This window comes from Notamacropus eugenii, chromosome 1, assembly GCF_028372415.1.
Source record: "Notamacropus eugenii isolate mMacEug1 chromosome 1, mMacEug1.pri_v2, whole genome shotgun sequence".
Taxonomy (NCBI): domain Eukaryota; kingdom Metazoa; phylum Chordata; class Mammalia; order Diprotodontia; family Macropodidae; genus Notamacropus; species Notamacropus eugenii.
Window position 1 is genome coordinate 620,337,622 of NC_092872.1, and position 21,286 is coordinate 620,358,907.

A 21,286-nucleotide genomic window follows, 5' to 3' on the forward strand; every position below is an offset into this window, starting at 1 on the left:
TAAAATGTTGCCCAAGGCCAGCCTGGGAGTCTGAATGAATGATCATGACCTCTGAAAAGCTGTATTCCAACAAGTATTGGAATGAATGGCAGAAGAGAACAGGAAAAATATGGGGGAATATCTCTGGCTGATTCAGTCAAACACATGAGATGGAGCAGATCTATTTAGTGACAGTGCTAGGAGGGTGGGTGAGGTGTGTATAAACAGTGGGAATGGGGGCAGATTGCAGTCAATGTGTAAAGTAGAAGTATTTACAAGAGAGGATTCAACAAAGCATTTCATGTTTCAAAATTCCAAGTTGTGAGTCTACCTCAGGCAGTTCAAGTACAGTAGAACACCAGTGTAACAGAGATTATTATGCTGATCTAAATATTCTTGTTTAGATACTTCAACAGATCTCTGATCCTGGGAGATGGGGGGAGGGGGAGCCTCTAATTACTAGTATAGATTATAGCCCACCAATGCCCTCTCTTCAATTTCTGTCAATCTTTTCTATTCCCTTGGAATCTTCCCCTCTTTGAAATAACTTGAAAATTGATTGCCAGGTACTTTCAAAAGAGTGCTACCTTCAACATATATTAGTCTAGTCATTCTTTCCCAAATCGTCTGAGAACAATTAGCAGTTTCTTATATAACATATCAGGTTCCCAGGTGATGGTGTTCAGTTGTTTGTTTCAGGTGTATCTGACCCTTCATGACACCATTTGAGGTTTTCTTGGAAAAGATGCTGGAGTGGTTTGCCATGTACTTCTAAAGCTCATTTTACAGATGAGGATACTGAGGGAAGCAGGATTAAGTGACGTGTCCAAGGTCACAAAACTAATAAGTGTCTGAGGTCAGATATGAACTCAGATGAGTCTTTCTGACTCCAGGTCCACTGTGCCACCTAGCTTTCCCAAGATGGTAGAGCCTAAATGTTGTGGGTCCACCATCATTGGTGAGAAGATTAGATCTCTATAAAATCATTAACAAATCTATTTCCATTTTGTGTATATTGGTAGACCTATTGTCAGTTTTGCTTATAAATTAACTCTTGGGATGATCTGATTCTTTCATGTCTTATGCTGGTCTTTTGGTAGCATTTTTTGTTTCCTTTTCTGTACTTTTCAGATGAGATAACATTTGTGAAGTACTTAGCACAATACCTGGCACAGAGTAGGCACTTAATAAATGCTTAGTCCTGTCTCCCTTTTTCACTGCTTTGTGAAGTGAGGTTGCATATATAATACTCTCCTACCCTCCTGTGTTATATTTTAAATACGAGCTCATACTCTAAGTTGACCGTTGTGTCTCTCCGCTTAACAAGACAAGTATTTGACAGTTGAGATAATTTCTTTGGCCTACTTGTTGTGGCAAGATGAGTTAAATCCTTTTAAAATAATGATATTCCAAATTAATGCAATTCCTTTTTATCCATTTTTCACTTTTCAGAGTCAATAGATATATCAGAATAGAATGGAGAAATTCATGTAGCATCTTCCTATACTAACCTTTCATCCTTTCTTCTAACTTGGTATTGGTTTTGACTTTTGTTCTAATTAGTCAACAGTTTGACTATGTATAGAGAGCTGATACAGAAATGATTCTTATAATAATATCAAGTGAATTTCTTTTTCTTAAGATTGGGTTAATTTCAAATTTTGTGTTGTCTTTCAGTGCTATCATTCAATTCTATTATTTGAAAAAAATCATGATACATAATACTGAGGCTTTAGCATAGTCTATAAATTTGGTCACTGTTATCTCTTAATCTGGACCCTATTCTCTGATGTATATTTTGCTGCCCTTCCCCCAAACACCTTTGTAGTAAAGTCACAATATTAAGATATGTGTTCATATGATTCAGAGGATATTGACAAATTCTTCATAGAAATTTATCTACTTCTTTGTTCTTGGCAACGGATGTTGGCACATAAGCATACAGTTATTTTCAGAGGAGCAATTTTGGTAGTATTTTGAATATGCTTATCATTCAAGGTAAGATATCCAAGTAGCCCATGAAATATTTGATTGTATACCTTTTGTGAGTATAATGAAATCAACTCCACCAACATCTCTTTTCACCTCTCCAAGGGAAACCCATGAATTATATTTCCATTTAGTTGAGATTCTTCGGTATAGCTTCTTGTTTCATCTTTATTGATATTGATAACTGTCCCCCAACTCTAGTGTATCCACTCATTGGTAAGGATAGGCAGTATGGTATAATGGAAAGAATGCTGGACTGGGAGTCAGGCGAAACTTACAGTCAAATTTCACCTCTGATACTGACTAGCTGTATGACCTTGGACAAGTTACTTAACTTCTCTGATACTGAGGTTCTTCCTTTACAATAATACCTCTAGGTCTTACTGCACAGAGTAAAAATACATGTTAAACTTTACAGACTTTCAAGTGATATATAAATGTGAGTATTTTCATCATCATTATCATTGTGTTGTTTTGCTTGGCCGGGATCTCACATTTAGACTGCAATGGTTCATCTAGCTTTGATGGTATCTTGTATATTATCCCTCTGCCTAGTACAACCCATAGTGGAAGAGAGCATGGTATAGTAGTTAGAGAGCCAACCTCATAGTCAAGAAAACAAGAGTTCCCATCCTTTCTCTGACATGTGAATGGGAAGAAGTCACTCAACCACTCATTGACCAAGATAACTGTCTAAAACTCAAAATTAGAAAATAGCTGTTGACTTCCATTGATAGAGACAATTTTCTCACTTTGAGTTCCTTATAGCAATGAAAATTCAAGTTCAAATTATGAAGTGCCATAGCAAAACCTCCAGATCATTTCAATCTACCTTTTATAACCTACCATTTATAACCTACCATTAACATACAGCACCTAACATGTGCTCTCAAAATGTTCACATTATTACGTAAACTATTCCTTTACTGTCATCATCCCTATCCATGTATATATGACTAAAAAACAACAAATAACACAGGTGTAAGACTTTACATCTGTCCCTGAGTTTGTCGTTCCCAGGCATAGTCCTCTGGAAGTCAGGATTGAATGGTGGTCAGGTGATGTCCACCAACACAAACCAAATTTTTAATGTAAACCAATGAAGGCTTACCTCTGGGTTTACTTCAACCTGATATCTTACATGTAGGTCAGAAAATCATGTTGTGAGCAGAATGCCAGGCAGTAAAGAAGTCTTCTATATGTTTAAAACCCTGAGTATTCACCAGAGATAGCACTCTTCATACAATGTTATTGAATAGATTGCTGAAGAATGTATGACACACTCACAAGGGCAATGGATTTTATTTAAACTATGAACTTGACTATCTAATCAGAGTTTGGTGCTAGCAAAGACTTAATTGAATTATCCAGAAAGGTGAGTTAAAAATTCTGCAAATAACATACCTCTGTTACCATTACTCTTTATCATGATTTCATGTTGATATTCTTTCAGTGTTAGTTTCCTTTTAAACAATAGAAAAGCAAATTTTAAAGAATTATAGTCCATTGATGGATTCCTGATAGAAGAACGTGTCTGTCTGAGAGTGTGCTCATAAGATCCAGTTACAGCAGAGCATGGCAATAACTCATAGTACATTTTTATGTCACACATAACCTACATTTCTGCAGCAAGAAGCAGAGCTGGGCAATTCCCTGGCATTTGCTCTGAACATGGAGCAGTGGAGAGCATTGTCTCCTTGCCTCTCTTTCTTCTAGATCAGCTACAAAGTAGGAAAGGTCACTGGCTGGGAGTGGATCATTATGGGTTGGCAGGAATCGAATGTTTTCCTCCGAGGAGCCTTGGAATCCAAGTCATGCCTTCATTTTATTTTCTGTAGTATTAACCAAGTCAGCAAAGAGGATTATAGCACCAGGGCTTGCCAAGGATGCTAGTAGGCTTGGGTTTCAATCACCAAGTCAGCTTTCCATCCTGAATCCCAAGATCAATCTTTTTTTTCCGTGAATAGAAAGTAAATAACTTGAATTTCTGAGGACTTGACCTTATACTTTCCTGGTTCCTAGCAAAGTGCCTTTCACATCTGAGGCAATCTCAGAATTTTTCTTCCTAGGCATAAGTATAAGTATGGTTCACTTTAAGAAAGCCTACTATGTAAAAATTCAAACTTAAATAACGATAAATTGGAGGTGTGGATAAATTAAAAGGGATGGGAAAAGAGTGGATATTTACTCTATTAAAGGATTCACCACCAGGTTCCTTTAAACAAACAACTCTTTCTATGTATCTCAAATAGTATTTGATTTGGAGAAATTAATTTTTACATGATTTTTAGGAGCACATTTATGCAGATGTCAACACATACTCACTTTACTCTGGTGCATTGGAACAAAGCTGTATGTAGAATGGGAGGATGTTGGTTTGATGCTTAGCCTAGGTTTAAATCCCAACCTTGACACTTGTTATGTTTATGACTTCGGGCAAGTCATAAATAATCTCTCTGAACCTCAGTTCCCTCATATTCAAAATAAGGAGATTGTATTAGAAGACATTTAAGTCCCTCCCAGTTCTAAATATATAGCCATATTGATCTCTTAATTCCCTACTCTTTTCTCTCTAAAGAAGTTTTGTGCTTTGTTTTTTTTAAATGTCATTTAAGTGGTATGTGTTTTCTGGATGACTTTTAAAATGTCTCTCTCCTTTCTTCTTCCACAAAAATAAGAAGGTGGTGAACATATATACAGATAAACATACATACATGCATACATATACTATCTTATAGACCACTCTTTCTCAACTAGGACCCTGCTGAGGGGTGAAGGAATAGTAAGGCATTCCAGAAGATTTGTGAGTACCAGAGCATATTATAATTTATTTACCACCTCCTCTATCATCTCTATGTATTCCTGAAACTCTTCCAGTTTCACCGTTGTCGAATGTCAATCAATCAAATAGCAATATGTGTAGGAAATTATCATGTGTACAGATCAATTCCAAAAAAGAAATGCATAAATGCTTGTCTTTATGAGACATATTATGCTTAGTTCTGGGGATAAATTTGTAAAATGATGCTACCTCTTTCCACAGGGAGCTTACAGGCTCTCTAGCTACTACATCATGTTCTCTTCCATAGAGGTATAACATACAGGATCCTGTAAAAACTAATTTAACCATTGGTACTCTAAAGGTGAGATCCTGGTCTAGCAACAAAACAGTGATAAAGATGATGAAAACAACTCACATTTACATATCAGTTAAAGGTCTGCAAAGTGAAGGAAAATCTAGAGGTATTATTGTCCTCAGTTTGTAAAGGAAGAGCCTCAGTATCAGAGGGGTTAAGTAACTTGTCCAAGGTCTACCTCCACGGAGGTATTGTCAAGCTCTGTGACTTTGGGCAAGTTCACAAATGAAGAAGGCAACGATCTTTTTTAGCCTTACAACTGGCAAAATCAAAGCCAGAAACGTTCTTGGAAACAATACTGCCCCAATTTCACACTTATGTCAAGTGGATGTGACTGTAAACCTATATGGCAGGGACAGTAATAGTATCTACCTCATAGACTTGTTGTGAAGATCAAAAGAGCCCATTATATAAAGCATTTTGCAAACCTTGAGGTACTTTATAAATATCAACTAGCGCTAATAAGTACAGCAATATTCTTTGCAGCAGAGGATTCCCCCCCCCCCAAAAAAAAATTTACAGTGAAAAGGAGAAGAGAGATGGGACAAAACTGTATAAATGATAGAAAAGGATCAGGGGAAGACTTCTTTAGGGCTTGGGAGATCAGAACATATTTGTAGCCAGATGGGAAGGAGCCAGAGGAGAAGGATTTAACTAATCATGAAGGATAGAGAACAATATCTGATCCAGGCGGAGAAATGAGGGAGCGGGGTCCAGGGCTCAGGTAGAGGGAGTAGAGGAGTTTTTTAAGAATGTGGAAGGTAACTAAAGAGACTTATGGCAGACAAAAAAACTTTGAACTTTATTCGTTAGCCAAGAGGGAGTCATTGCAAAATTTTGAGCAGTGGAATGACATGCCCAGATCTATGTAGCAGAAAGATTCACCTGGCAGCAGTGTGAAGGATGGTTTGAAGAGAACAGAGAGAAAGAACACTTTGGCTTCTATTGCTATTATCCAGATAAAGATTAATGAGTAGAAATACATTAATATATAGATGATATTTGCTTCCTCTGTTTTACAAGTCAGATCCTGAAATACATGAATAAATAATAGAATATGAAATATATAATCAGTATGTGTATATGTAAGTATGTGTGTATGTATTTATGTGTATGCATATATATATACACATATATATCTGTGGGTGCATATATGTGTATACAAACACACACACATTCATGTCTGAAAAGACCAGTGTACTGTCTTCTTCGCAGTAAAAGTGTATGTATATATTTGTATGTATTGTGTATAGTATGTCTATGCATGCATATGTATATATGGATGTACTTATGTATTGTTAAGTCATTTTTCAGTCATGTCTGACTTTGTGACCCCATTTGGGGTTTTCTTGGCAAAGAGAATGGAATGGTTTGCCATTTCCTTCTCCAGTACATTTTATAGATGAGGAAACTAGGGCAAACAGGGTTAAGAGACTTGCCCAGGGTCACACTGCTATTAAGTGTCTGAGACCAAATTTAAATGCAGGAAGTTGAGTGTTCTTTATGCCAGGCGCAGTATGTTATCACTTCATCCACTGTGCCACCTATCTCTCGTCTCTCTCTCACTGTAATATGTAAATGTATATACACATATACACACATACATACATACGTATATATTTGTTCCTTCCTCTAATCTGTCTGAGCCCTGACCCCATTTCCTCATATATTTGGAGGTAGGGAGAAAGAACAAGAGAGAGAGAGAAAGAGAAAGAGAGAGAGATTCCTCAGTTTATTGCTGTGGTCATCGCTAATGTTTCAATCCCTCACAAGTCGGCATTTTTTACCTTAGTGATTACATAGCATTTTTGTTCAAATATTCCAATGCAAAATCCTACACTTAAGTTAAAAAAAAATTAGTTCTACAATAGGAAGTTGCAAAAGGTGACTGAACAGCAGTTTCTATGAATACTCCCTGGGCATTTCGATCTACTTTAACAATTTAATAGAACAAGTATTTATTAAGCATCTATTCTGCATGAGGTACTTGCTAGGCACAGAGTAGAGAAAAACAAGAGGAAGAACATTCCCTACCCTCAAGAAGCTCCAGTGTTCTGGACTTCAGGATCAAAATGACATTAGTATAACCTGGTCACTGAGAAGCTTCTGTAATATTGAGCAAGTGCCTTCCTCTATATAGGCCTCAATTTTCTCCCATATCACATGAGAGTATTAGACCAAATGTTGCCAAGTTCCCCTCTAACCTGTAATTCTACGAAGAAATTCCTCAGCATCACTGCCCATGGATAGTGGGTGATACGGATGAGCCATTTATTTTAGTAAGATGGACCACTAATCCCAAAGAATTACGGTTTCTCAGGATTATAGATTTAGAGTTAGAAGCATCATTAAAGACAATCTAATCCACATTCTTTATTTAATGGATAGGAAGCTGTTGCCCAGAGATGTTAAATGAATTACCCAAGGTAATGCAAGTAGAAAGCAGCATATTCAGAATCCAAACCTAGATTATCCAACTACTGATACAATCTACTACCTTTTCTACTGTACCCTACTGACCTTAGAGATTGTGTGTCTCAGCATCTTCATCATACATGAATGCCTTCTTGGCCTAGAATAACATTTGGGGAGGTTATATATTTTCTAAAATTGATGTACCTCTGTTGTTGTTTGGTCCTTTGTCAGTTGTGTCCACCTCTTCATTACCCCATTAGGGGTTTTCTTGGCAAAGATATTGGAGTAGTTTGCCATTTCCCTCTCTGGCTCATTTTACAGATGAGGAAACTGAGGTGAATAGCATTAAGTGACTTGCCCGGGGTCACATAACTAGTTGAATGTCTGAGACCAGATTTGAGCTCAGTGAGATGTCTTCCAGGCTCTGTCCTCAGCACTCTATCTGCTGCACCACCTAGTTGTCTAGATCTATGCATGTCACGATGCTAATTGCAATATATGTTCTAGTTTTTGTTTGCTATTTTTGTTAACATTTCAGGTATCTCTCGATGGCATTTCTTATTTTTGATAAGGTAGAAGAGTTTTATAGGGAACTGGAAATTGCTTCTAGTATTGCTTCAGAAAACTCCCTGTTGTATGCCATGGAGCACAATTATGTACACCAGGTCTATATCAAACTTATCTTATATCCATAATTCACTTGATGATCAGAACAGAGCTGGGTCAAACACCATATTCTCTCTCTTTACACATTCTGGTTCTATCTTCATATTTTTGTGTTTATTTCTCATTTGTTTTTCTTCTTTTCCCCAGCCAGCTTCACCTTGCCATGAAGGCCAGGCCTGCTATTGGGATAACATGCCTTTATCAATTCAGCTCAGGTCACCTAGAGATCCTGATTTTTTTGCAGTTTTTCTGGTCTGTACGTGATAGGCTAAAATGAATATAGTCTATGGTGGAGAATTATGTGTGAGTCTGTGCATGTACAATGTAGGTGAAACCATCCCTTCCTTTTCCCTGCCCCACACTGATCTTATAACCCCTCTGACGGCTCTGTCTGCCCCACACCACATACTGTTCCTTCTGCTGAAAAAATGTGATCATGTCTCCCTCCCTTCCATTTTCTATTTAAGGAAAGTTCTTAAAATATATGAATTACGTGACTTATCCATCTCAAATAAAAAGAATTCTTTTTCTAGATCAAGAGGCTGAATACTTATTAATAACAGTAAAATTTTCCATGTGCTTTTGTATCAAAAGGGAGGCTGACTAAAGTATGGAGATGTCTTTATGGCAATAATAACAGCAGCAGATGAATAATTATAAAAGTGAGATGGAATTGAAAGGCATTTTAATTTGTCATTACTTCTCTATGTTCTGAAAGGCTTTGGATAATTACACTGACTAAAAAAAGGGAGTGTGTGATATTTTCCCTCATTATGAGATTAAATTCTCAAGGCACCCCTTTTTTACTATAAGTTAAAATAAAGATTTCTCTGGCTTCCTCTAATGATGTAATCATGCCTTGAAAACTGTTCAGCTGCTGACACATTCGGTCTTCTCACTTACATGGAGAATGCTGCATTGCAAGCTTGTTTGAATTGGAGAAAGTGAACATTCGTTAGTGTCTCAGCAGTTTATACAGATGGGATTTTATTTGTTTGTTTTTCTGAGAACTTTCAACCTTTTTGCTGCATTAATTTGCAAAGCCAGGAACTACTGTAAGACTGTCTTCAAACCAGAGATTGAATAGTGAGGGATCTTGAGAAATGTTATAAATGAGGCTTTAAGATAATAACTGCAAAAAACAAAATGAAGCTCTTTGGGAACCCAGGGGCTACACAGAGGCAAGATTTTTTTTCCTCCAATAAAATATATTTTGTGCATAAATATTCTGTTCCCTTACTGCCTATATTGCAATGACTACATGCTGAAATATAGTCTGGTTACCTGTTGAGAATGTTTTCCAACAGTGTTTTTCAGAAGACAAAATTCTAGAGGAAAGCTATGTATGTTTAGGTGACATGTTTATGGGAGTGGCTGGGCATTTCTATAGTGGGAAGCACAAATTATCATCCTTATATCTTTGATGACTGCTAAATATCTGAATCAGCCAGTGGAACCTGATAATTGGTCTAGGCTCCTTTCTGACTCCTAGGCTTGATCCTGGGTTGTAGTAGTAGTAATAGTAGTAGTAGCAGTAGTAGTCGCAGTAGTAGTAGCAGTAGTAGTAGCAGTAGTAATGGTAGTAGTAGTAGTGGTAGTGGTAGTAGTAGTAGTAGCAGTAGTAGTAGCAGTAGTAATGGTAGTAGTAGTGGTAGTAGTAGTAGTGGTAGTGGTAGTAGTAGTTGTACTAGTAATAGTAGTAGTAGTAATGGCAATAGTAGTAGTAGTGGTAGTAGTATTAGTGGTGGTAATAATAGTAGTAGGGGTAGTAATAATCAGAGTTAGCATTTGTATAGCACTTTAACGTTTGCAAAGGGCTTTAATATGTTGTCATTTAATAAAAACAAAACTGCCTCTCACATGCATGTACTTTGGGGTCCAGTGACATTGGCCTCCTTGTTGTTTTCCCACATAATGCTCCATCTCCTAACTAAGCATTTCCACTTGCTCTCCCCAGGTCTGGAACTCTCTCCTCACCTCTATTTCCAGACTTGCCTGGTTTGCTTCAAGTCTCAGCTTAAGCACCACCTTCAAAAGCCTTTTGCAGTCTTCCTTAATCATAGAGCCTTTCTACCACTGATTATCTCCAGTTCATCTTGTCTATATCTTGCTTGTACACAAGGGCTTCCTGCCTAAGGGCTCTTCTGGACCCTCCTGGCTTTAGAATGATTATCAATAGTAACTGTTGCTGTTTCCCTCCCAGCCTGAGGACAGACACAAACAAACAATGTATGTTGTGTTCCCCATTAGACTACAAGTTTCTTGAGTCTTGGACCAGGTTTGTTTTTTTTTTTGTGTGTGTGTCCCCAGTGCTTAATACAGTACCTGGCACACAGTAGGTATTTAATACGTATTTATTAACAGTGATACTGACTGACAGTCTGGCTACCCCAGAAGTTAGTTTTCTTTCTAATCTGCAGTTCTAGCACCTTCTGACTTTCATTCTGATCTTGGATAGGATCATCATCCTCATAGCTCTGCCTCAAGTCACAGTAAAGAACTGAGCTTGACCTCCCTTGTATAATTGGTTGAACTGGCAGTTTGTTGACACCTAAACTCTTTCTGTTCACTCAGGAGAGAGAAGGTCTTTGCATCTCAAACATTTAAGTATTTACCTTCCTCCAGGGAAATTTTGTAAAAGGGCAATGTATCCATCATTTTAAGAGACACCGAATTATTCCACATGGAGTGGGTTACAGAAAGTCCCTTAGCTGGGGGACAGCATCATAAAACTTGGCCTTTTCATAACTTCTCCCAATTTAGGTCTTCACCTTAGAACTTCATTATGTTTATAGAAAATTAAAGGATTGAAAGAGAATTAGTACCATATAGGCCAAATTTCTCATTTTATCCTCCAAATACACCAAGAGAAAGAAACTGAGGCCCATATAGCCTATGATTTGCTCTAAGATAACAGAGTTGTAAGTCTGACACTAGAACCCAAGTCTGACTCCAAGCCCAGTGTTATTTCTATCATATCATACATTCACTCCTCCATCCCCTACCCCAGATTAATCTTCTCTAATGGCATTCCTCTACTTAAAAACCACTTCTAGTGGTTCCACATAAATGACCAAGCAATGAATAATATCTTTTCCTGGCATTCAAGGCCTTCCAAAATCTGGTTCCAAATTTATTTCCTAGTTTCATTTTATATTATTCATGTGTGTGTATGTATGTATGTGAGTATATATATGTATATATATATGCATATATATGTATGTATACATATGTAAGTATATGTATGTATGTGTATATATGTGTGTGTGTATATATATATAAATGTTTCATGCCTCCAACTTCCCCATGTTAAACTGTATAACTCCTTTTTCCCCATCTTTATCTATCCAATCTTTTCCTTTCTTAAAAGCTCAAATCAGACATTATAGCCTTCATGAAACTTCTCTGACCTCACCAAGTAGAGTGATACTCCTTCCTCAAATCTCTCACAGTTTTTCACTTAGAGATAGAATCTGAAAAAGAAGCAAGACACAGAATTTGAACCCCAAGTCTTTCCAACTCCATCTAACATGTCACTCTATCTCTTTTTTAAAATTCTTTAATGTCAGTAATACATTAATTCCTTTCTTAATTTAGTAATATAAGGTAGATTCTAGGTAAAACTCTCCAAATATATCAAGACTTAAAGACTTTTCATATGAGGTAAAGAGAAGACTCAAGGGGGTAAAAAAAAGATCCAAGTGAAAGGATGTGCATGGCTCACCATGGCTCACATCTGGCACAAGATCTCCATTTTATCTTTATACTCTCACTACCTAGCATAGCACCTTCCACATTGTAGGGATTCATTAAATGCCTAATGGATTTACTTGGCCAAATTCTCAAAATACATGAAATTATGGATATTTAAACAGTAGTATTGGAACCTATTTTGAAGCAAAATAAAAATTTTAATTATTTACCACTTAGGATTATTCATAACTTGTCTCACTTAGGGTTGGGGTTACAAGTGGGACATGTAAGTTCATCAGTGTAGGCAACTGCCAGTGTTGAAACTCCCTTCCATGATTCATTTCAGCAACCCCACCCTCCACCCCCCACAACTTATAGTCTTAGAGCGTTGCTTGGGGCTCACTGAGACCTTAAGTGGTTTTCTCATGATCACACAGTGTGTATAAGAGATTTTGAACCCAAAGCCTTCCCAATTCTGTCTATCATGACACCACATCTTTCTTTGTTTTTTCTTTAATGTCAATAATACAAGGTGGATTCTAGGTAAAAATTATCCAATTATTACAATGTTCAAAGATGTTTTTTACTTGAGTAAAAGATAACTTTCTTAATTCCAGCCATTTCTCAAGTTGAATCTGAAGACTATCTGAAAATAGTCCATAATTGTAAGGTAAATATTTCTGCTCAAAGTACAGGTATCACCTAGAGTGAAGATGTCCACCTGTTCAGGAGACATGATTCTGATTGCTAAGTGATAAATTATCACTAGTCTTGATAAATAGGCTTAACACTGAAGAATCAGGACAGTCAACGTATTCATCATCTTCCTATTAAAAACTCTCCCTGAGTTTTGCTTCTTGTGCTAAAATTAAATAAGAGGCTTCCAATGAGGCAGAGCCTAGTTTCCCACACCCCACAATCTGCTATCCTCCCACCAAAGATCAGATTAGGTGGCAGGCTGAGAAAGGTTCATTATTTTGAACTGGTAGATGTTTTTTCTAGGTCCCTGTTTGACTTGAATAATGCCCTTTAAAAGGTAAGCTGAAAATAATTCTTCTCACATGGCTAGCTTGGGAAAATCTGGTTGCATGGATTGAAGATTTATTATTGACTATAACCTGAATCTTCTAACATCATTCTTACCCTAACAACAGGGTATGTTCATTGTATGTCATCAAGGTTACCTCTTAGAAGATGGGTGTTTATACCATATATGCTCATTTCTCTGAGAAGTGTCACTGGCGTGCTATTAACTCTACATCCCTGACAAAAGAAATTCACTTTTGTTTATTCTTGTTTTCTTCTAAGGATGCTTAAATTAATTTGATGCTTGAAGTCATAGCTTAGCAAACTGAATTCTCTATAATGTACCTACTGCATTGGCAGGATTCCTCTTTGGTGTCCCATAGTTCTATTTCCTCAAGATTCACCTGCAAAACTTGGATTGTTTAGAATTAGGAAAACAAGTTTTAGAAGTAAAAGACATTTTAGAGGACATCCATCCCAACTTTCTCTTTTTACTGCTGAGAACACTTGAAGCTCAGAGGTAAAAAGTGATTTGCCCAAGGTAAGATAGTTAATGGCACAGTGAGAATTCAAATAAGATTTTCCTAATCTAAGCCTAGTGCTGTTGACTACAATGACAAGAAATAGAACCAAATTTGAACCAAGATCCTATGGGTTTAGGGTTCTTTTCACAATAGCTGAGAAACTTTTATCGTAGTCAAATGTCATGAGAGATGTTGGAATAGATAACTCTGGTGAGGAAGGTAAGCCTTTTTTCCCCTTCTGTATTACAGCCTGAAGAATCAGTAGTGAAAACACCTGGGATGAGAAAACAAGGGATGAGGAAAAAAAATCAGGATTGCTTCTGCCAAGGAGAATCACTTACCAACCAGTGGAGGAGGAATCTTTCTTGGACAATGAACATTTCTTAAGTGGATTCACAAATTAACATAGTAACTTTAGTGTGGGGAAACACCTGGATTTTCTTTCTTTAAAAAAAAATCTTTGTGGTAAGGTAAGACATTGGATGGATTAAAAGAAATTCTCAGAAAACAGATTCCAGAAACATTCTCAAGCATAATGCTGTAGCAAATGGCTGAGGAAGAATATCATTCAACCTCAAAGACAGCAGAGATTTAGAACAAAAGAAACCCCCCAAAACAAACAAAATTTGGGGGTATTTATTCTAGATTTCTTCAGAGCATAATTATTCTGTTAAATTATTGATGATTGTGATGTAAAACCATCTTCCACCAGAAACAAACATTATTCCTCCACCATGTTCAGCATGATTGGTGTCAACAGGCAGAAAACCAAACTGAAGCTCAATCAATAGGAGATGTATAATGGATGAATTCCACGCCTCCCCATGCTGCCTTTAGAAGTGTGGTTGGATTATGACAATTGAACAAGGAGAGCTTGGAGATAAAGAGTGAAATCACCAACTCTTTTCTCTGTCATTCAAGTACAGCTTCTCAAGGTTAAAACAAGGGTTTTCCCTTAAGAGACCAAAAGAATGTTAAACCTAAAGCAGGAAGGAAAAGGCATGCAGATGGGATGATTCCCCCCACCCCTGCCCCCTGCAACTCTTGGCTCCAGTTTATTTTTTCCCCAAGGCACCAGATAAAGGAAAGAATCCTTTACAGTGAATGAAAGGAAATAGTTATTTCCTTTAACATGAACTTGAGTTAGACCTTTTAATTTGGGGGAGGGATTCTGTATATACCTACAGAAGTGAATTTAAATGGAAGGTAAGAGAAGGGATGAAAGTTTGGCCAGAGAACTGGGGTGGAGATCCTTCTGTATGCTTCATTATTCCTTTCTAATGTCACTGTCCTGGGTTTCCTGGAGGCTCCCACAAAAATGAACATTTAGCTCACTAATTATGCATCAGTGCTAAAGCTGGTGCCCGGGTAGAGTTCACAAAGAACGTGGTGAGAGCAGGGAGTCCTTTTTCTGACTTCCCAAAAGAATCTGGATTTTCTGGATTGTGATTACTATTTTTGTAGAGAATGGAGATGCCTGAAACTCAATGAGAAATAGAGGAAATACATCTCAAAAGAAGGCAGTCATCTTAATAATAGCATTTTGGACTTGAACATGATACCTATCTTTTGAAGAGGGGCCTCTGTTGTCCACAGACTAAGCACGGAAAGCCAAGGAGTGGTGCAAAGCTTAGAAACAGCAATAGTCAAGCAAGGGCTGTCCAACATGAACAGAAGAATCGTGTTCCAGCTGCAAAAAGGCTGGTGTAAATGCTTCAGAACACCTGATAGCCTCCCATCTCACCAAAGGTGCTTTCCTTTGGCTGTGTAAAATATACTTTGTCAATTTTGCTATAAAGTAAGCAGTCTGTACATGTATATGTATATAAATATATTAAAAAGTGTTTGTTTCTTTATGTGTGCAGTGAGTGAGCTGTACAGTCAATGAGCTGGAACCCTGAAGTGTTGGCTTTTTTTTCAAACAATGTAATATAGCACATGATTTTATTAACTATCAACACAAAATTCTCCGGTTTCATATTGAAGCCACACCACACCTTTCGCTGATAAGTCTCCCAATTTGTACCTAGGCATATTTATTTCAGGATGCTCTGGCCTAGGGATATCACCATATTTCATCTGTCTGCCTACTGAAAGAGAGTAGTTTTTTCCTCAATGATTGGGACGCAGGAAGAATTGGACTTTAACATTCAGACACATGCATATGGGATGAAATATTCAACTTTGCCCAAGAAAGAACCAATCAATTATAGCTTCCTTTCCAGTGGTACCAGCAAAACCAGAGTCAGAGTTAGAGCTGGAACTGTTCTTTTTTACTTTTCTCTCATTCAGGTTACTATTTCATGGGTCAGGAATGGGGGGAAGTCAGAGCGCGTAGTTTGGATATTTTGGATTGTGCCTTTTTAAAAATTATTTGCCTCTGTAATGAGCACATTCTAACTCACTCCCTCAGTACCAGGCCATCTACACGAAGGGGTTGGGAATGTCTCTTTTTTAGTGCCATACTTGAGCCTCCATGGGCTTTGTTTTCCACCAACTTCTAGGCACCATTGGTTAGCACTCCCAATACTATTAAAGCCCTTTAACGTCCATTAGTTTTTACAAAGGGATATTTACTTTGAAATTACAGCAAGAACATATTTGATTAAAAATAAAAAATAACCTTCCTCTCTGTTTGAGATTTTATAAATCAATTCAATCCAATGAGTTTTTATTAAGCCTCTCAAATACTGGCTGTGTCATACTGGGCTAATGATTAACTCCTCAGTGCTCTCAGGTAACTTTATAAGATGTTGTTACAGGTCTTTATTAGTAGAGGAAGTTTCTACACTGGGAATTCTATATACAGATGAAATCACAGGTTAGAATCCTTTTTCCTTTCCACTCACAGAAAAAAAAAGAAATAAAAATATGTGAATCCTTTGTTAGGCAGCAGAGATATAAAAACAAGAGAGATGCTTGTTAAGCTACAGGTGAATTTGGAATCTTTTAACACATGAGGGAACCAAGTCGGAAACCTTTAGGGAGGTACTCATTTTTATCATTTTCTACATAATGCCTTAGAGCAGTGTGTCAAATTCAAATAGAAACATATCCCACAAGCTGCATATGGACTTTGAATATTACAAATTAAGATTATACATGTTGTATCATATTTTTTACTTATTTTGTTAAATATTTCCCAATTATAATTTCATCTGGATTGTCTACACTCAGAAGGTTTTCTCTGAGAGTTTTACAAATCTGCCTTAGAGAGCAGAAGCTGGTCTTGCACAGTACCACCTGATTCCAATAAAGAACACTGGACAGGAGAATGGGAGGGGAAAGCACTTAGAGAAAAAAAAACACACTAGGAGCTAATTGTAGAAAGATCTCAGATTAAGGAACAAAAAAAAAAAGACTAAATTATGAAACATTTAAAAAAGAAAATTATTTTCAAATTCATATGGCAACTATAATCCAGTCATTTGAATAGTACATAGTAGAAATGCTGTTTTCCAAGCATGAGCTCACAGCAAAATTTTATCTGGTATGTAAAACTTGAATTATCAAAGATCTTTGCTTCTCTTCTTAAAACTTATTGTAAAAGCCAAATAAAGCCAATAAGTATGCATTAAATACTTACTTTGTGCCAGGAATGGTGCTAAACTCTGGGAATAACAAGGCAGACAACAAGACAAAACAAGATATAGCATATGCTTTCAAGTAACTGACAGTATAATGAAGAAGGCAACATTCAAACAACAATCTACAAAAAAGGTATAGAGAGATTAGATAGATAGATAGATAGATAGATAGATAGATAGATAGATAGATAGATGGATGTATGGATAGATAATCAATGGAGGGAATTCTAGTCTTAAAGGGGTGAGGCTGCCTACAGAAGGTAGAATTTTAGCTGAGCCTACAAAGAAGCTAAGAAGTAGTATTGAAAGGAAAGAAATTTCTAGGCATGGGAGACAATCTTGTACAGAATAAGGAGACGGAATGTCTTCGGTGAGAAAAAGCAGAGACCAACATCATTAGACTGCAGAGCATGTTGAGGGAGTAAAGTATAGGAAGACTGGAAAGGTAGGAGGGAGCCAGATTGCAAAAGGCTCTAACAGCCAAACAGAGGATCTTATATTTGATCCTGGAGATGAGAGGGAACCACTGGAATTTATTGAATAGGGTTGAGGGGGATAATGATACAGTCCTATTTGCACTTTAAGAAAATCAATTTGTCATTTGAGTGGATGATGAACTGGAATATGGGGAGACTGAAGCAGGGAGACCAGTCAATCAAGAGGTTAAAGAAATAGTTTATACATGAGGTGATGAGGGCCTGCACCAGAACAATTCACTTACCTTTGTTTTGTTTCATTTTTTGGAGAAAATAAAGGTTAAATGACTTGCTTAGGGCCACATATCTAGTAAGTGTCTGGAGCTGAATTTGAGTTCAGGTCCTCTTAACTCCGGGGTCAACGTTCTATCCACTGCACAGCTTAGCTGCCACATACATACTTTTATTCTACTGACTCCTTTTCTTTGCCTTCTCCATGTCCCCTACTCTCTCTAACATCTAAGCAAGCTCTGTCTTATACCCACGGATTCTGGTTCTGGTCCACTGGTCTCCAGAGAATCATCACTGAGCCCAAAGGAAGAAAAGTCATGAATGGCAGAAAACATACAAGTTAGTCACAGATGATGATGGAAACACTGCATCCTTTTCTATTCGTTAGTGAGGACATATGGATGATTTGCAATCAACTTGCCCAAACTCTGTTCTAAGCAATGGTGGCTCTGTCTTCATCATAGTCACACCGTATGCAAATGGGTGCTTCTAAAATGTTTAGGAAACTCAAGATTTTTAAGTGGGTAAATAACCTCCTATGATCTAAACAGCATTTATTCCCTTAGCAGATACCTTTTCTTTGATGGTTTACAAAGACAGCCCTAGTTTTGGAGTCTGAGAACCTGAACTCAAGTATTTATTCCCTTTATGATGTTAGGCATATCACAACCTCTCTAGGCTGAGATTACTAATTTCTGAAATAAAAGGATTGCTTTAGATTTAAAGTCCTACCTGTTAAATCCAAAATGGCCCCTATTAAAAAGCTCTGTCCGATGATGGCAAATGCCCTAATAATGAATAAACTAATGATGTTTTACTATGTACTGCCTTAGATATTTAGTTCACTAGCAAACATGGCCATTTATTAATCAGCAAAGAACAAGGGCTATAGACATACTCGCTGCTGGAGAGGTAATGCGGCCAATTGTGGTCAGGAAGACCAAGGTCTAAGTCCCACTTCTGCCACTTACTAGTTGTATGACAGTTGGTAGGGGTATTTCAGGCTCAAATTGGATCATAAATTTTAAAACACTTTATAGAAATTATTATATATGTCATATATTCCAGCATCAGGTCCTTATCTAAAACCTCTCCAGCTTGTGCTTTGCTGGTGTGGCTTGAAGAACTCAGGATCACCTTCATGCAGGGATGTGCTGGAACCAGTTTCCACTGTGTAAGCTAACTGTTAAATTTTTGGTGTTAGCATTTACACTTATGAAATCACCAATGACAAGTGTTCGGTGTTAGGCTTTATATCTCATTGGCAAGCAAATCTCATTGGCTTGCTTTATCATTTTGTTGTCTGTCTTGACCAGCAGGGTCAAGCACGAAATATAGTCTGCAGCCCTAATCAGATTAAAATATAATAGGAGATATTTAACAAAATAATTAAAAGTAACAGTAGAACATAGATGATGTCAATATGTGGTTTTCTAAGCCAGTAAGCAGCTGCAGGAATCCTTGTTCATGGTTTTGATTTGACTCTGACACCACTGCTCTAGACGTATGAAAGTGATAGAGAAAATGTTAATGATATCCTGCCTTTTTGGAAAGCTGATTGTTGAACATTTAGCAGCACATCCCACACCACAATGGAGCATCACAGGAAGACATAAGTAGAATCCTATCTAAACTATAAGACAATCGTATAACCATAGAGAATCCAAGATTTCAACCAAACTAAACTAATGTCTTTCTTTTTTATACTTTCTTAGATATTAATGATAATTTAATTTTTCCAATTACATGTAAGGACAGTTTTTAATATTCATTTTTAAATAAAATTTTGAGTTCCAAATTTTCACAGTCCTTCCACTCCCCACTCTCCAAGAGAGTAAGCAATTTGATATAGGTTATATATGTGTAATCATGTAAAACATTTCCATATTACCCTTGTTGTAAAAGAAGAAACAGTTTGCAAAAAAAAATACAGTTTGCAAAAGGAAAAAGAAACAAGAAGAAAAAACAAAAAGCTAAAATGCCATGCTTCAATTTGCGTTCAGATTCCATCAGCTCTTTCTTTGGATGTGGACAGCATTTTCTATCATGAGTCTTTTGGAATTTTCTTGGATCAGTGCATTGCTGAGAAGAGCTAAGTCCTAGCTGATCATTGCACAATGTTGCTGGTCCTGTATACAATGTTATTTTGGTTCTACTCACTTCGTTTTGCATCAGTTGATGTAAGTCTTTCCAGGTTTTTCTGAAATCTACCTGGTCATCATTTCTTATAGCACAATAGTATTCTAATACATTCATATATCACAATTTGTTCAGCCATTCCCCAATTAATGGGCATGGCTTCAATTGCCAATTCTTGGCCACCACAAAAAGAACTGCTATAAATATTTTTGTACATGTAGGCCCTTTTCCCTTTTTTATGACCTCTTTGGGATATAGACCTAGTAGTGGTATTGCTAGATCAAAGGATATGCACAGTTTTATAGCCCTTTGGGAATAGTTCCAAATTACTCTTCAAAATGGTTGGATCAGTTCAAAACTCCACCAACAGTGCATTAGTGTCCCAATTTTCCCACATTCCCTCCAACATTTGTCATTTTCCTTTTTCATCATATTAATCAATCTGATAGGTATGGAGCAGTATCTCAGTGTAATATATCTTTCACCATTAAAAAAAAAAAGTCTACCTTTATGTTTGTTCTTCAGTGGTGACAATTATGAGGGGTGGAAGTAGGGAGAAGAATCCAATGCATCAAGTCATCAAATATGTAATCATGGCCTTGATGTTGATAATATAAGTGAATAAGCCACTTATTCTTTCTTTTTCTTAGCTGTCTCTACTAGAATCATACAGAGCCATCTCATAGGAATATGGTTTGAATAGGCTTAATAATAAAAGCCAAGTGCTTCAAAAATATTCCCCTTCATAGGAACATTCCCATAGCCTCCTTTTCTAGAATAGGATTGCAAGATAAGTCAATGATCTCTATAAGTATTTGTCATATTCCTCACTATAACTTTCAATTCAATAAACATTTATCTGCAAGATACTGTGCCAGATCTTGGGGACGTGGTGACCAAAATAAAGCTCTCTTTGCCTTTATGCTATTGAGGGGAAAAAATATCCAGAGAAGCATTTATACAGTAATTTGAGGAGACACAATTAACTGGAGGGCTTAACAAAGGCTTTATAGAGAAGATGCCACCTAAGGTGAATCTTGAAGGAAAACATTCATTTTGATAAGGACAAATGAATAGTGAATGCACTATAGCTTTGTGGAGTGACTTATGTGAATGCACGGAAGCCTGGAGATGAAATGTCAAGATCCAGGTATAATTACCTGTCTAGTCTAGATGGAACGATTAACTATGAAGAAGAATGATGGAAAATGAACTGAAAAGATAGGTTGAAGTCCTCATAAAAGGTCTTAAACGCCAAGATGCATTGGAGAAGGGAGACGGGGAAGAACAATTAGGGAATTTTTCATATAGGGACTGATAAAAAGATGATGCCTACCTGAACTAGAGTGAGGACTCCAAGGTTAAGAACCTAGGTGAATAAAAGAATGAAGGGATTCTTATACAAAATAGGTTTGCAATTTCAT

General features: G+C 37.0%; 1 protein-coding gene across 4 annotated transcripts in view; it reads left to right on the forward strand.

The window, feature by feature from the left end:
- The window catches only part of ZMAT4 (zinc finger matrin-type 4), a 756,701-nt gene that overhangs the window by 517,280 nt on the left and 218,135 nt on the right, over positions 1 to 21,286 (forward strand). Inside the window, exon 9 of one of the 4 annotated variants that reach the window (XM_072635104.1) lies at positions 13,679 to 13,782. The exons of the other annotated variants lie outside the window; for them this stretch is intronic. Within the exon in view, the coding sequence (XP_072491205.1) occupies positions 13,679 to 13,694 (16 nt within the window). The 3' untranslated portion in view covers positions 13,695 to 13,782. Of the gene's footprint in view, positions 1 to 13,678; positions 13,783 to 21,286 lie in introns of those variants that run through there. 4 annotated transcript variants of the gene reach the window in all.